General features: G+C 50.6%; 7 protein-coding genes across 7 annotated transcripts in view; 2 read left to right on the forward strand and 5 right to left on the reverse strand.

Moving 5' to 3' along the window:
• Window positions 1–254: 254 nt before the first annotated feature.
• Window positions 255–2,228, reverse strand: BDV14DRAFT_189792 (galactose mutarotase-like domain-containing protein; the record flags this gene model as incomplete). Its single annotated transcript, XM_073771248.1, has 1 exon — window positions 255–2,228. The coding sequence occupies one exon, from the start codon at window positions 2,226–2,228 to the stop codon at window positions 255–257; it is 1,974 nt and encodes a 657-aa protein (XP_073628221.1).
• Window positions 2,229–4,534: 2,306 nt separating this feature from the next.
• BDV14DRAFT_61413 (uncharacterized protein) lies at window positions 4,535–5,363 on the reverse strand. Its single transcript, XM_073777147.1, has 3 exons — window positions 5,102–5,363; window positions 4,925–5,044; window positions 4,535–4,845 (listed from the first exon to the last, which is right to left on the reverse strand). The coding sequence occupies exons 1-3, from the start codon at window positions 5,288–5,290 to the stop codon at window positions 4,612–4,614; spliced, it is 543 nt and encodes a 180-aa protein (XP_073628222.1). The 5' UTR covers window positions 5,291–5,363; the 3' UTR covers window positions 4,535–4,611.
• A 720-nt stretch (window positions 5,364–6,083) lies between these two features.
• Window positions 6,084–7,091, reverse strand: BDV14DRAFT_61414 (SDR family NAD(P)-dependent oxidoreductase). The gene is made up of 3 exons (XM_073777148.1): window positions 6,991–7,091; window positions 6,472–6,933; window positions 6,084–6,410 (listed from the first exon to the last, which is right to left on the reverse strand). The coding sequence occupies exons 1-3, from the start codon at window positions 7,040–7,042 to the stop codon at window positions 6,115–6,117; spliced, it is 810 nt and encodes a 269-aa protein (XP_073628223.1). The 5' UTR covers window positions 7,043–7,091; the 3' UTR covers window positions 6,084–6,114.
• A 131-nt stretch (window positions 7,092–7,222) lies between these two features.
• Window positions 7,223–8,333, reverse strand: BDV14DRAFT_208858 (alkene reductase; the record flags this gene model as incomplete). The annotated part of the gene is made up of 1 exon (XM_073775504.1): window positions 7,223–8,333. The coding sequence occupies one exon, from the start codon at window positions 8,331–8,333 to the stop codon at window positions 7,230–7,232; it is 1,104 nt and encodes a 367-aa protein (XP_073628224.1). The 3' UTR covers window positions 7,223–7,229.
• A 436-nt stretch (window positions 8,334–8,769) lies between these two features.
• BDV14DRAFT_200239 (aromatic alcohol reductase) lies at window positions 8,770–9,684 on the reverse strand (the record flags this gene model as incomplete). Its single annotated transcript, XM_073773466.1, has 1 exon — window positions 8,770–9,684. One exon carries the CDS (start codon window positions 9,682–9,684, stop codon window positions 8,770–8,772), a length of 915 nt encoding a protein of 304 aa, XP_073628225.1.
• A 648-nt stretch (window positions 9,685–10,332) lies between these two features.
• BDV14DRAFT_200240 (uncharacterized protein) lies at window positions 10,333–11,701 on the forward strand (the record flags this gene model as incomplete). Its single annotated transcript, XM_073773467.1, has 2 exons — window positions 10,333–10,862; window positions 10,936–11,701. The coding sequence occupies 2 exons, from the start codon at window positions 10,333–10,335 to the stop codon at window positions 11,699–11,701; spliced, it is 1,296 nt and encodes a 431-aa protein (XP_073628226.1).
• A 1,305-nt stretch (window positions 11,702–13,006) lies between these two features.
• The window catches only part of BDV14DRAFT_189795 (purine and uridine phosphorylase), a gene marked incomplete at both ends in the record, with an annotated part of 3,104 nt that continues 592 nt past the window's right edge, over window positions 13,007–15,518 (forward strand). Inside the window, 2 exons of the mRNA XM_073771249.1 lie at window positions 13,007–14,024; window positions 14,090–15,516. Of these exons, the coding sequence (XP_073628227.1) occupies window positions 13,007–14,024; window positions 14,090–15,516 (2,445 nt within the window). The remainder of the gene's footprint in view (window positions 14,025–14,089; window positions 15,517–15,518) is intronic.

Below are 15,518 nucleotides of genomic sequence, written 5' to 3' on the forward strand. Positions count from 1 at the left end.
GGAGCTGAACCTGACAAGGGTCTAATGCATGTTACAAGTACAACCATCATAGTAGATAACAACTCATTTTATTGGCTGATACCCAACGCTTATCGTTGCTCGAAATGGCCCAGAATATCGACCCCATGGCCCCTCGAATCCTTCCGAATGTTCGTGGTGCCAGGATTAGCAGCGAGAGTTACACCAGCGTAAGCAACACGAGAAACCGCCCCCCTGAGCCCTCAGCCAACAACCACAAGGCGGCTAAGGGCTGGCTATCTAATCTCCAATCTCAGCGCATCATACTGCACGTAAAGCGAATCCGGCAACAAGGCTGACTCGGGACTCGTCGCATTAAACGGCAAGCTGAGCACAAACTCATTCCGCCCCTGCGCCAGGTATTCCACGGGGAATTCGAAGTGATGCTCAATATTCTGGCATGTTATGGCGCTGCGCACGCCGCATGAGCCGCTGCGCCAGTATGGGATTATCCATGTGTCTTCGTAGCGCCCATTGACGTTCACTGTCCATGGTAAATCGTTGTATCCGCTTTCAGCGGGCGTCCATTTGGAGTTTCCATTTGCATTCCGCGTTCCCGCGAGTTGGACGGTGAATGTTGCTGTCTGCGTATCATGGAGCTGGTCTTGCGTCAGGTCGAATGTAATGGTCCAGTTGTTGACGTTGTCATAATACGACTCGGATCGCAGATGGTTGCCCTGCGACGGGAAGAAAGACCAGTGGATGTAGTTTAGGTCTTTGGCAGGGTCGCTTTCGCCGACGTGGAAGTTCACGCCGTCCGGGAAATCAGCGACGTAGTCGTATTTGCCCCAGTATATGCGGTACTGCTCTGGTTGGAGGGGCTTAGAGGTATCGGGTGCGTAGCCGTGAAGGTATTCTCCAGATGTCTTGTCGGGGTTGCCGATGCGCCAGATCTCGTTTCCCGCGGCCTCTTCGTCCCAGTGGAAATGGTAGTCCTGCTGGGCAATCTTCGACACTTGAACATCGTCTTGGATAAACCACCCGAATATGCCGTCGGCATAGATGGTGACTCTGTATTCCCCCTCAACAACACGTGGGATCGAAAAAGTACCACCGGACTCGATCTCTGCCCAGTACTGGAGAGATTGCGTATCAAAGACGTTCAGCTGAAAGTCCTGTCGATTCTCCGAGAGAACAATAATTGGTCTCTTTGCATCCGTGGGGATGTCAATTCTCCCCTCAAACGTCGTCCGGTTCGATGATGGGACAAAATTGGGAACATATTCCACAATAGAATCATAAAACTCAGCGTTCCATTTAGGATCCGCATACTGCGCCGCATCAGCTCTCAGGTCGGCCAATGTTGCGTCCTCGTCCCCCCTGTTGAAGTAATAGAACTGCGGACCAAAAGTGCGATCGAATCCATGTGTGAGGTTCGGCGTCGGTGCCCCGTGGTGGCCTGAAACAAGATAGTTGTAGACGATTCCGTCGACGACGAGGTCCGAGTGCAGCGGACCGCCGTAGTAGGTCTCGCGGGTGTTGTGCACCAGCCAGGCTCCCAGGGTGCTCCCATCAGCCGTCTGTGACCCGTCGCTGAAGTGGCCGTGGACGTCGTGGTTCCGCCAGCTCTCCGAGAGCGTGTACTTGGTGAAGTAGTCGGAATACTGCGTCACGTAGGGGTCATCGGTATTGTTCCCATAGTAAGTCGTTGCATCCTGTACTGTTTCGCCCTCGGAGCTGGATAGTGGCATGGGCCCGTAATTGCCGTCGCTCGACGAGAAATGAGTCCACAGATCTGTGTTGGGCCGGAACAGTGTTCTTAATTCACCCAGGCCTCGAAGAAACGGCGCACTCTCATTGAAGTACGTCACCCTGGAAAACGCATGCAGGCCCGTCTCGTCGCCTCGGAGAAACAAGTATTGCGACAGTGTCTGGTTCGTGGAGGCATATGTACCTGTCATGATTATTCCGGCGTATGGGGTGCCCGTCGAGTCGCTCCCATTGACTAGATCCAACTGTGCTTCGCTTCCGGGCGTCCAGAACCCAGCGGGCGTGCATGAGCAATCCAGGTAGGGGCCTTTGCCTGTGTTGCCATCGACAGGACCGAGGAGGTCCTGGCCATCGAGTATTACATCCTCGATATGACCACTTGATTTGGATAACGCGACTGAGAATCGTTCATTTGAAAGAGAAAAGTGAGTAGAATTTTCTGTGGTTGTGAGTGCCACAGCACCGAGAATGAAGGACGCGATTGCCCACACTTTTGCCATTGTATTTGTCGTGGCTGGAAATCATTACTCCAACACCACGACCTATATCATCTCTTTTAAACATTTCTCTTTGACCCTGAATTCCCTGAAGATCAGCCGCTGTACCCCACACGGCGAAATCCAGGGCGGGGAATTACCCGGTTCTTCATGTCGAGAACCTAGGTACAAGTATTTTCAAGGTCAGTAACTTTCATTGGTGGAATGCAGGTGATTATTATCCGTAGATCTTGGAAGTCGCCCCGCGATTGGCCCTGCTCCCATGAATGCATGCATTTACGTCGCTGCTTCGGCATTGACTGGCCCGAGATTGATGGTACACAATCTATAGAGTGATGATGCTACCCTTATTCAACCTTATGAATCATGCAAATCCAACTGGGCTGTGACCATGCTTGCCCTTTGAGGTAAGACGCCAACCAGGCAAGTGCGCCTCCGTTCTTCCGAGCTATAAAACAGAGGAAAATCCTTCAAGCGCTCAATAGCCGCCGGCATTATTCGCGGAATGTTTCTGTGACTAGTTGAACGAGCTTCTATAGGAGTGGCAGAGCTTCCGCCAAGATATGTCATTCCTCCCTGTCGATTCCAAAAACACCATTTGTCACTCGGAATATATGATAGGAATACAATGTTGATGTTGTCTTATCAAACCAGAAAGATGAACTCAATATCTAATCTGTATATCGCAGTTCAGGTGTCCTTTTTTGGTCTCATTATATGGTAGCGCGGTACAATGTACTTCTGTCGATGATACCATAAGTCGCCATCTTAGCGAACCTGCTGCCATGTGGGTCTTCAACGGCAACGCACAACATAATGGACCACCAAACAGTACCTGCAGAAGCTACATGATACGGACGTAGTCCACAAATGGCAAGTCCCCGAAATTGACTCCGAAAATCTCCCCGGGCCATGGTATATATGCCGCACGGACTTGTTTGATGTTTGGTATGGAAGGGTTGGGTGTCAAGCAGACCGCGTACGCATATTATTCCCAAAACTGTTGAAGATGGTGCTCGGCATTCATACCGTCTTAGGGCTTCTGCCACTGGTTTCCATGACAGTGTCCTCGCCAACAAACATCCACGACAAACGCTCGGTCACCTGTTTAACAGTTGGATCCACCGCAACCGCAACATGGACCAACAGCGCAGGCCAGACATGCACATTTTCCGGCGTGGTTGGCAGCAACTACGGAACTAACAGTGCTGGCGAGGGAGAGTATGCCTTCATATCCCTGCTTCTGAATATATTTTGCCTTTAGCTTACAAAGACACCGGAATCTAGCTACTCATGTAACGGTCGCTGCGGCGCAGGGTGCACAGGTACCGCACTGGGCAACGCATATACCCAGGATTGTTTCTCGCATGATATCTGCTCTTATTTTGAGAATGCTAGTGGGGGGTCAAGGTGAGACTTTCTTATCTATTGTCGAGCAGCTGTTGCAGAATGAGATACTAAGCGCCGTCACGGCAGTGATCCGAATTGCGGTGCTGCGTATGATGCGGCTGTGGATGATACTTTACTTGGCATCGCCAATGGTTGTTCTCAGACGAATCCTTCAGAAGCGGTTTCGAAGCCGGCCACCAGTCCGAGCTGTCAATAGGATTCTTCTAGTGGCTAATGGTAGTGAAATCACACTGTCGAAATGGATGATTGGCGGGCGATGATCATAGTTGTGTATTTATACACGATTTATCAGTCTATTGCGGTGTTCGGCCGAGAGAAACATCCACTGGCAGACAGCGAAATTGTGGCAGTTTATGTATTTACCATTGTAGCTTGAACGGCTACCATAAACTTCTACCCTGTACATATACAGACAATATATACGCCATAACCCAGCTAGACAATGCATCTCTGTTCCGGGAAGCGAGCCCAACGAGCATTGAAGCCTTATTCGCCTCAAAGATACCAAAGCTTGTTATATATTCATATCCTTGACGCAGGTATCCCAACGGGGCGGAGATCTACAATTGTGATACCATGGCTGAGCCCTAGAATACGGCGAATGCCGCGGAATAGAAACGACACCCGTGAGACATGCTTCATAGTGAGATTGATGTCCATAAGTGATGATATTAGGATAGCGATAGTGGATATATTATTACATCTTCGACGCATCGATTTGTCGATTCCAGGCCCCTGAAAGAGTCTTTCACGAAGTCCAAATACTTTCTTACAATCGACTTCGAATGTCGGATTGAGAACGATCATTCGGCGTGTCACGCAAAGCCTCTTCCACCTTTGCAGACCCCATATGTTATACAAAGCGCTCATTAATCTATATCATGTACTGGATGATTGGTCCCTAATCATACAACATACAAAACAGCCCGATTAAACATTACACTCAATAAAGTCTTCCACCTTCAATACCAATCGTTTACTGCGAATAAGCGTCCTGAACCATAGCAAACGACTCAAGAAGGGCGTTGTTATCGGTCTGGACAGTCTTCACACAGTAAGTAAGAGCATTACTAGCAACATCATCGTAAAACCGGGAGGTCTCGTCCGAGACACGGTCAACGCCAGAGAGAATCTCGTCACGCTGCGTCTGGTTGAATTGGTTCACATTGTTGACGAGGGCGTTGTCGAGGCGGAGGCCGGTGACGGTGAGCTATTATCAAGATCAACATTAGCATACCATGCCATTTGGCTCGCAAGTGAGTAGGTGGGATGAATTGAATCTAACGTACAGAGTGGAAAGCCTGGCACAGGACTAGCTGCGTTGACTCTGACAGGGGACGAGCGGGCTGGGGCTTGTCGAGGGCTTGGTCCTCGGCGGAGATGGTCTTGAGATATGTGCGGACGACGTCCTAGCATCTGGTTAGCTCGGTTGCTCACGTAGGTTGAGATGTTGAAGTGGGGCATACGTCGGCAGTCACATCCTCAGTGGAATCACGAAGCTGGGCGAGGATGATCTCGGTGTGTAGGTAGCCAAGCTCAAGACCGGCGAGGCGGTTCTGGATCGTAGGAGCGATGTCGGTGGTGTTTGTGCTGTTCCCGGCGGCGGAGGCAGTGAGAGCCATGGAGGCCGCGATGAGGACGTTCTTGAGCTGCATTTTGGTGGCGATGGGCGACGAATGAACCTTGGGATGTGAGAGATAGAGAATTTAGATTCGAGTGAAAATGGCGGGAGAAAGTTGTAGAAGCAAGCTGCTTCAGGGGCTTGGCTTTTATAAGATTCCAGCCCTGCCGATCTGAGGGAATATGAGCTGCAGAGAATGGCAAACTTCTAGCTTGATTTAGTTGATGATAGACGGATCGGATCTCGCAAGGATCCATGTGGCTGAATGTGTGGATCGAGATTGGTGATCGACAAGAAACGCGATTTCCCCTGACAGACATCCTAGAGCGTCTGCACTTACCAGATAAGCTTTCTGAGAGTCGGTCATTCTGTATTGGCCGGTTCCCGTGGAATGTAACATGGCTACCGCGACGTCTTTGCGATCCTCGCATCCGCATGGTTGTCAGAGTTGAACGTCCAAGAGTATTGCGATAGCCACGCGAGTGGGCCCATGGGACCACTTCCACCAAAATAAGATTCGTTAACTTGATTGCTAGATTATCCAGCTAATAGTAAGTGTCAGAGCTTGGAAATCTTGCTACTTCCTTCGCTTGCGGTCTAGAAAATCCAATTACTTGAACTTGCCGGCTATATAAAGATGATCCGATAAACATCCCGCGAAAAACACTCCACTCAATTTGTCTTCGAAGAAGCGCACGAACCGACAGTGTGTAGAGAAAATCAAACCGGTTCAGCCTCGCAAATGAAAGGATTTGAAGGCAGGTTGATGGATCTACATAGTTACTAGTCCGTCAAACACTAGTAAAGACGGTCTTAGAGATGAAGTCTGGCTCTAGAAGAATCTTGAATTTATTTTGATTAATTAATCACATACCCCCCATCAACGACAAGAGCATGCCCCTGCACAAACGACGCCTTCGACGAGCTCAAGAACAGCACCGCATCAGCAACCTCTCTCGGATCGCCCATCCTCCCCATCGGCGCAATCTGCACAGCCGGTCCAATCGCCTCAACACGCTCAGGAGTGCTTGTCGTCAATGCCGTCTCGATAACACCAGGACACACGCAATTAACGCGTATCAAGTCCTTGGAAAAGTCAATCGCATCAGCCCGTGTAAGACCAATGATGGCTGCTTTGGAGGCGCAGTATGCCGCTATTATATCTGTGTTAGTACCACAAATTTCCGAAGGAAGGCCATGGTCGCGACAACATACAAGCACCTGGTCTTGAAACGACCCCCAGCTGACTCGCAATATTGACAACCGACCCCCGCGACTTCGCACGCCATGTCTCGGCCGGGTCATCGGCGACAGGATCCTGCGCCAGCATCTTCTTTAGCGCAGCGCGCGAAACAAGCCATGTCCCGCGGTAATTTACACCATTGACAAAGTCGAACTGTTTCGCTGAGACATCGGTCGAGCGGGCAAAGTCGTTGAGCATCACGCCTGCACAGTTCACGACGTAATCAAGTCGACCGAATGAGTCGTGTGCTTGGTTGATGAAGGAGTCGACGAATTCCTCGGAGCTTATGTCGCCGGCTTTTAGAAAGACGTTGACAGGGCCCTTTGCTACAATTTGCTGTCGGACGATGTCGAGACCGGATGCGCTGATGTCCGTTATTGCTATTCTGGTGCATCCTGCGTCTGCGAAGGCGAGGGCGATGGCGGCGCCAATTCCTACACGGAGGTTAGACAATAGTGGCGAAATGGGACATAGCTAGTGGGTTGGCTTGCCTCCTGCTGCGCCCGTTACGAGGGCTGCGCCGGGGAATTTGATTGCTGACATGGTTGGATGGTGCTGTATGGATAATGACCTAGAAAGAGAGAAAGTGTGGTAGTGTTATTGTTGAGGTGGGGGGCAAGGGCTTATGAGGTCAGAACAAAGAAGCTCTGCCCCGCCATATCCCCCCACTCTGGTTGGAGAATTACTAGAGTTATCTATTATGCATGTCTATCTAATCTATTTGTCTCTTCTAGTTCCTCGACTCCAAGAATTCAGCACTAAACGGGTAATCCGCATACCCCTCCTCCTGCATCGGACTATAGAAGCTGGCCCGATCATACTTGTTCAGGGCCAAATCGTGCTGAATTCTAAACGGCAAATCGGGATTCGCCAGGAAATGTCTCCCAAAGACAACTGCAACGTCGTTTTCCTTGTACCCTGCAAGGGCCTCCTCTGCGTTGGCCGGGGTATATCCGCCCGCCACCAGAACCGGCGACGTCTTGCCCCAAATCTTCAACAAGAACTCAATCCCCTCTGCCTTCTCACAGTCGACATTGTTGATAACCCGTGACTCTATGACATGCAAGAAACCAAGCTTCAACTCCTTCAACTTCTCAACAAAGTAACTGAACTGCGGCACCGGATCAGCCATCTTCATCCCCTGCCATGTATTCCACGGCGAAACCCTAAACCCAACGCGCTCAGCACCAACAGCATCAACAAGTGCACGGGCAACCTCCAGTCCAAATCGCGCCCGGTTGGCAACATTTCCTCCCCAGCGATCGCTGCGCTTATTCGTCACATCCTGTAGGAACTGATCAACCAGATACCCATTGGCAGCGTGGACCTCGACACCATCAAATCCCGCGCGCATGGCATTCTTCGCCGCAGTCGCGAAATCAGAAATAATCGCCTGAATCGCCTCCTCACTCAACTCCTTCGGCGTAACGGTGCTATCAGGATCCATGGCGATCGCGCTCGGCGCAGAAACTTCGAATCCACCGTCCGCCTTCAACGTGCCTGGGTCCGCGGCGCGACCGGCCGCAAACAACTGCGCAAAGATATAACTCCCCTTTGCATGAACTGCATCGGTGATGCCCTTCCAGCTGGCGATTTGGTCTTCGCTCCAGATCCCGGGGCCGTGCGGGGTGCCGCCGGCCACGGCCGAGACCATGACTGCTTCGGCGATGATGAGGGTTCCTGGGACGGAGGCGCGCTGCTCGTAGTATGTTTTTGCGATGGGGAGTTGGACGTGCGAGGCGTCTGCGCGCAGGCGCGTTAATGGGGCCATGACGACGCGGTGGTTGAGCGTGACATTTGCGATTGTGAGTGGTTGGAATAATTGAGATGCCATTTTGGTGGTACACAGAGAGTAAATTCGGATAAATTTCAAGGGTATCTAGAAGACACCTGCACTTTTCTTATATGTACCTGACCGATTTATAATCTGGATTCCACAGCAAAGATTTTGTGGCGAGGCTTGGGTCCATCTCCAGTTTTCTCCATCATTCTGTCCGAGTTGGGCAATGTAGTGGAGATTTGAACCAAAATTGGAAAATTCTCCAGCGGCTCGGCGGATTCTCGGGTTTGCAGTTTGTAGTTTACAGTTGTTCCTGATCATGGTTCTTCTTCTTGGTCTGTGATAGGTGCTTACTGTATACTCCAAGGGTTATCTGATGCAGAGAGCTCATGGTCAAACAATACAGACGACATAATCCAGTAAACGGATTGGGAAACAAAATCTGTCCTCCTTACCGGTCACCCTCTGTTCTCTGGCTCGTGCAGTTATTTTACATAAAACCTCCTACAACCCCCCTCAGCTCAGCTTCAGTCAACTCCCTCATCCCAAGCAACTCATTGTCCAAATGTCCCGAAAAGTCACATCCATACTCCGGATCCCACGATCCAACAATACAAAACCCCAGCATTGCGCCATCAATATCCGCTTGTTCACCTTTAGCCATCTCGTCCAGACTCTCCTTTCTAACCTCTTCTGTCCCCTTGACAGTAACATTCCAATCCTTCCCATCCCTCTCCTTCACATACCCCAGTAGCTGATTCTGCGTCACAGCAGCCGACTGAACATAAACAACCCGATTCCTCGTCTCGTCAAGACACTCAACAACACCGACCACGGCCCTCGCAACGTCGCTCAATAACGTCGCGCTAAATCTCACATCGCCCCCATTATAAAGTATCGCAGACTGCGAGCCGAAATCCAGAATAATCCCTGCGTCAAGACACCAGTCAAGGAACAGCCCGTTCGCAATACTTGTCCAACTGAAACCCGCATTGGAACCGGCCTTCTCAGCCAGATAATTCTGCGTCGCTGCCTTGGGCGCACAAACTGGCAATGCCCTCGCCAGCGGGTTGGTCGAATCCATCCCGAATTCAGCGGGTATGAAACGCTGCACGCCCGCCACCACCGCGGCATCAATGAGCGGGTTTTGAGACCCGATTGCTAGTGTCGCGAGACAGGAGACCAGGACTTGTGGAGGGGTTGGATCTTTTAGCGCGTCTGTTAGGGACTGCACAGAGGTGAAATCGACTTGCTTGATTGTGAGGTTTGGGTGTGGGGTGAGTTTTGACGAGCTGCCATTCTTGCGAGAGAGGACGGTCACGGTGTAGTTTTTGTCTAAAAGGTGGTTGAGGATGGGCTGGCCGAGGTTTCCTGTTGCGCCGGCGAGGGCGATGTGCGTGGGCATTTTGGTGCTTGGTTGGGTGCTTGGTTGTATTGCTTCAGATGGGTATTTGATGTCTTATATCCGACTTTATATCCATGATGCGGGTTATTAATCATTTGTAAGTATGCTTTGGCCGTGGAAGGATCATTTGTCAGGAGGTCGGGGGGATCGCAGATTGTCCGCGTTAAGTCTCCGAGCCAGTTGGAGTTGACTTTGGGGCCGGTTAGGGCTTCCTGGGACGACCTATTTCCTAACCAGTGAGGCTTGACTAACTAGGCAAGCCGAAGTAGATCCTGAATCCAGGTCCGGCCAGGATGAGGAACTCTTATCCGTACATGAAAAGTTTAATCGTCCTGTCAGGAACATGGCTTACGCCTACATTCACTACCGAATTCACCATGCTTTTCCTTGAGGATTTGATTGGCGCGGAGTGCTTGTATAGATGGGGTTGGGTGTCATGGGGCGTGGGACTTTACATTCATGCTGAAAATTCACACACTGACTCATTCCATCTTCATGTATCCTAGGCAGTGAGCATGTGATTGCATATGCTACAACACACCATATAACCACGTCCAACTCGATAACCCCCGCGACCGCCCAACCAACCTAACCAACTAGCCGTTCCCGAAGACAGAAGACCTCCGGTACAATTCCAAGTTTGGCAAGATGGCCATGGGACAGACCAACGACTCATCCTCAGACCAACCTGACCGCACCCGCACGTGTACGGGCTGCACCGACACATATAGAATAACCAAGGTAGCAATCCTCCCATGCAGCGATACCTACTGCGCAGCCTGCCTCAAACGACTATTTGATACCGCTCTCAAGAACGAAAATAAATTCCCCCCGAGATGCTGCGACGCGATCCCCTTGAAGAGTGTGCGGACGTTTTTGGACGAAGAAACACTCAGGAAATACATCAAGAGAAAAGCCGAGCATGACGCAAAGGATAGGATGTATTGCAGTGGATGCTCGGCGTTTATTTGCGCCGAGTATGTCGAGGGCGATGTCGCGGTATGTCCCGAGTGCGGTGCCATGACGTGCATAGCTTGCAGGAACAAGGCCCACGAGAACGACTGTCCTGAGGATAAAGGTCAGCAGGCGCTGATAGAAACAGCAAAGAGGAAGGGGTGGAGACAGTGCTGGGCTTGCCAGAGCATGGTAGAGCGAGTTAGCGGATGTTCGGCAATACAGTGAGTGTACCCAACCTGGGCACCTACCTCCCTTGCCCTGACTGAGTAGTTAAGCTGACAGATACCCTTCTAGATGTCGATGCGGCGCAGTATTCTGCTACGTCTGCGGCGAGCCATTTACCAAGAATAAACCACTCTGCGCCTGCAACGGGCTTCAAGCCCCGTATGTTATAGGTGGCCTACCAGTCCAACATTTCGTCCCTGAGCCTGAATGGTTTCCAGAAGACGATTTCCCGCCCGTAATGCCTCAACAAATGTACACTCCCATGATGCATTCAGCAGATGCTTACCGCAACCCAAATCTAGACCGTGACGCTTTGGCCAAAGTGGAGGGCGATCAACGGAGACTCGGTCTCGTTGGTGGGACGGTGCCTTTTCAATACCAACAGGGATATAATGGTCAGGGCCTGCCCTGGGGTACTGACACCCTTTTTGCAAGGATAAGCGAAGATAGAGTTGCTCGCGGCGCTCGGAAGTTGGATCCAAGCGCACCGCATTTTTTTCCGCACGGCCCGCACTATCAAGATTCTGCGGCCCAGTTTCCAGGTGCACAATGGCCTCAATTTCCACAGCTGGCCAATGCTGAATCAGTAGATGAGGAAATCTACGCAGACTGGTTGCGAGTACATGACGCCCGAATTAACGGAGGGCGGAAACGGCTTAGGAGCCTGGCCCCGGTCCCGGTCACAAACAGCCTGCCATATAGAACTGGGTTTTCTGCGGATGAGCAGATTGATGGCAGAGATCCCGGCAAAGGAGACAGAGACTGGAGGGCGCAGGACTTTCATCGTGCGCGCCGGGACGGAGATCAAGGGTTTAGGCCATTTAGGCGGATTTAGCGGTGATCCCGCGGTGTGGAGGGAGCTGTTCGAAATGATAAGATCGGCTTGTTGTCTTTTCAGTTTGCCGTGTTTGGGTCTAGCTGAGACTAAAAGAAGATGTTTGCTCCTAAAGTTCACAGAATGTGTTATCAGAGACGAGAGAAGAGAAGAGAGATAGGAGGCGAAGGACTTTAAAAGTCCCTTGCTCTCATAGAAACATGAAATCCTGCATGTCTTTCTCGTCGGTCAGCAAGGATCGCAGCTCAATCCGGCGCTACTGTGTCTCATTATGAGAGTCGCCTCTGAGACTAGAGTCTATGTTCCAATACGTCAGCTTTCCAGACTACGCGAGTTGCGTTGAAGTCGATTAATCTAGCCGCTTGCAATCTAGCTAAAGTATTGATGGACGTGATTGAATTTGACAGTTGTGATGGGCCAGGTTTTGTATTGCTATGGCCGCGTCTCCGAAAGGCCAAGAATGATGCCGCGGTGCCAATGCTCGTTTCTCTCCTGCAGCGAACAATAGTGATAATGTTACAAAGTTTCGACAGTGCCATGTATCAGTTCTCAAAACGGTCCCTGGATCCTTAAATAGCCCGCACTTAAGGATTGGTCACGTCAATACTACGTTTTATTGTCTTGATGATGTAGGTGTACGTCTAGCTCAGGTAGCACAGCTCACTGCAGCCAACACAACGGAGTTCGTTTTATGGTCCAAGGCGTCTGTCTTTGCAACCACTAACGCGACTTCATATGAAGGGTAGTCTATGACTGCTGGCCTGAGCTTTAACTTATACTATATGTCTCAAATCGAACCAGGTAGGGTTTGAATGGACGGCACGAGACACCAGGAAACTGTGGGAAGCGATGGATACTCTCTATTATTGAGTGGCCGGTATGGCCGCTTAACGTGATTCCCGGGTGATCCTTAATTTCCCTCTAAGATTCATGCTTGCTCAACTGATAGTTAACTGAGCAAGCATGGAACGGGTGGACCCGCTCTCGACACCAGTGCGAGTCGAATTTGGCCATAGACGTTTCCTACTTACAAAATCAGCTTTCATGGCGAAGCTGATAGAATTATCACTTACTGTCCCATTCAGCAGCATGCTGTGCCAGCATCCGCGCTGCCCCTCCATCGAGCGGCTAATGCACACCTGTGATTGGTGATTACAAGCGTGAGGCTGCAGACACCAACACTCATCTGTCTCACGATCTTAGCTCTGCTCACCCTCATGTTGACGCCTTCATATCATAGCCGGGGCGCAGGTATCCAGCAAGCTCTACCTTAATCTTCAAATACACTTTGCAGGTTCTCCAAAAATGCGACCAAAGAACCGCAACGATTTTGCAATTGCGATCATCTGTGCCCTTCCTCTTGAGGCTGAGGCTGTTGAGGCCCTGTTCGATGAACATTATGATCGACTCGGAAAACACTACGGCAAAGCACCAGGCGATACAAATGCGTACATAAATGGAAGCCTGGGCAAACATGACGTGGTCTTGTGCTACATGCCAGAAATGGGAAAGAGAAGCGCAGCAGGTGTTGCAGCTAGCCTGAAAATCAGCTACAGGGGCGTCAAGCTTGCTCTAGTTGTTGGTGTTTGTGGGGGTGCGCCTTCTCCGCCTGAGAATCGAGAGATATTCCTAGGTGATGTGATTATCAGCGATTCGGTGATCGAATATGATTTCGGCAGGCAATACGCTGATGGTTATCGAAGGAAGACTAGTGTTAAAGACACGCTGGGGAGGCCAGTTCAAGAGATTCGGACACTTTTAAACGGCCTCCGTGCTGAGAATTCCCGCAGCGAACTTAATAACCAGACACAGAAATACCTTCAAGTTCTCCAGCAAAGAGCGGCGAGGTGGAGTCATCCCGGAGTCAGCGATGTCCTTTTCAAGGCTTCCTACCTTCACAAACATTATAATCACCCTTCTCCTGCCGAGTGTTCCTGCTTTAAAAGCGACTCACCAGAAAGAGTTTGTGAGGAGGCGTTAGGAAGGGACTGTGACGAGATTGGTTGTGATAATGGTCAACAAATCCGATGTCGAGAGGTTTCAGGAGCCAATCAACCTTTGATATATATTGGACCAGTTGCTTCTGCCGACACGGTGATGAAGTCTGGAGAGCATCGAGATGAAATAGCCAGAAGTGAGAAGGTCATTGGATTCGAAATGGAGGGAGCAGGGGTATGGGACAACATCCCATGTATCATCATCAAGGGCGTGTGTGACTATGCCGATAGCCACAAGAACAAGCTGTGGCAGGCGTACGCAGCCGCGACTGGAGCTTCGGTGGCAAAAGCTTTCTTGCAGTACTGGGTGCCTGAAAGCCGCGAAGGTGAGTCAAGTTTCTGGAATCTCTGAAAAGTATTTCTAGTCTATGTCCCGCTGATAAATTGTCAGCCAGCCATCTTGTTTTCAGGAATATTCCTTTTCCAAAGAACGAAGGCTTTGTCGGCCGTGGTGGACAGCTTAGTCAGCTTGAAAAGCTGCTGTTTTCCCCAGGCCGCCAGCACAAGGTTGCAATCACCGGCCTTGGTGGTGTTGGTAAAACACAGATTGCACTCGAATTTGCGTACCAAACCCAGCAGTCGCGACCAGACTGCTCAATTTATTGGATCCCAGCTACAAACTTTGAGATTCTCCAACAAACATATCTTCACATTGCCAAGCAGCTACAGTTGCCAGGACTTGAGGAAGAGGGAGCGGATGCCAAGAAGCTTGTCAAGGACTACCTCTGCGACAGTAGCGCGGGTCAATGGTTGCTGATATTCGACAATGCGGATGACATCGACATGTGGTTTGGCAAGTCCCAAGGCAACACCAAGCCATACCGGTTGAGCGACTATGTTCCATGGAGCAAGACAGGCAGCGTGCTATTCACCACCCGTTTTAAGAAAGTTGCCTCCAAGCTCGCGATGCAAGATGTGATCACAGTCCCAGAGATGGACGAGGCAAAAGCGCTCGAGCTCCTGCGCGAACGTCTGGTGGATAAATCTCTCTTGCAAGACAGAGACCAAGCTGCGCTGCTTCTTAAGCAGCTGGTATACCTGCCGTTGGGAATTGTACAGGCTGCTTCTTATATCAATGAGAACTGTCTAAGTACGCTTTCGGAGTACCTATCGCTCTTACTCGCGAAGGAGGAAGAGGTGATCGACCTGCTAAGTGAGGAATTTGGGGACGATTGGCGACCCCACGATACTACAAACCCGGTGGCCACGACCTGGCTTATCTCTTTCGAACGAGTTCAGCGTACCAATCCCCTCGCTACTGATATCCTATGCTTTATGGCATGCATCGAGCCGACAGAGATTCCGGAGACCCTTCTGCCACCAGCACCATCCCATAAGGCGTGGGTCGAATCCATCGGGGTCCTGGAGGGGTACGCCTTTGTGACCCGGCGGCCTACCAAGTCATTTGATCTTCATCGACTAGTTCATCTTGCAACGCGTAATTGGCTAAGGCAAAATGATTGTCTGTCTGAGTGGACCCAGACGACTCTTACAAGGCTGGAAGAGATCTTCCCTAATAATAATCATACAAACCGAGACTTGTGGAAGACGTATTTACCCCACGCACTAGGATTTTTAGGCAAGGATAGAGTCCAGGGTAATGGGCTCAGGTACGAGCTACTTTATAAGGTTTCAATGTGCCTTCTAGCGGATGGCCGAGCAACAGAAGCCGTTAAGTACCTCGAAGAACATTGTGACTGGCATGAAAGGCAATTTAATAAAGAGCACCCCGATCGACTTGCTTCTCAGCATGAACTCGCGCGTGCATATCAAGCCAATGGACAGATCAAGCAGGCAGTGGAGCTTCTGGAGCATGTGGT

Source organism: Aspergillus stella-maris, assembly GCF_047715825.1.
Source record: "Aspergillus stella-maris strain CBS 113639 unplaced genomic scaffold BDV14scaffold_27, whole genome shotgun sequence".
NCBI lineage: Eukaryota > Fungi > Ascomycota > Eurotiomycetes > Eurotiales > Aspergillaceae > Aspergillus > Aspergillus stella-maris.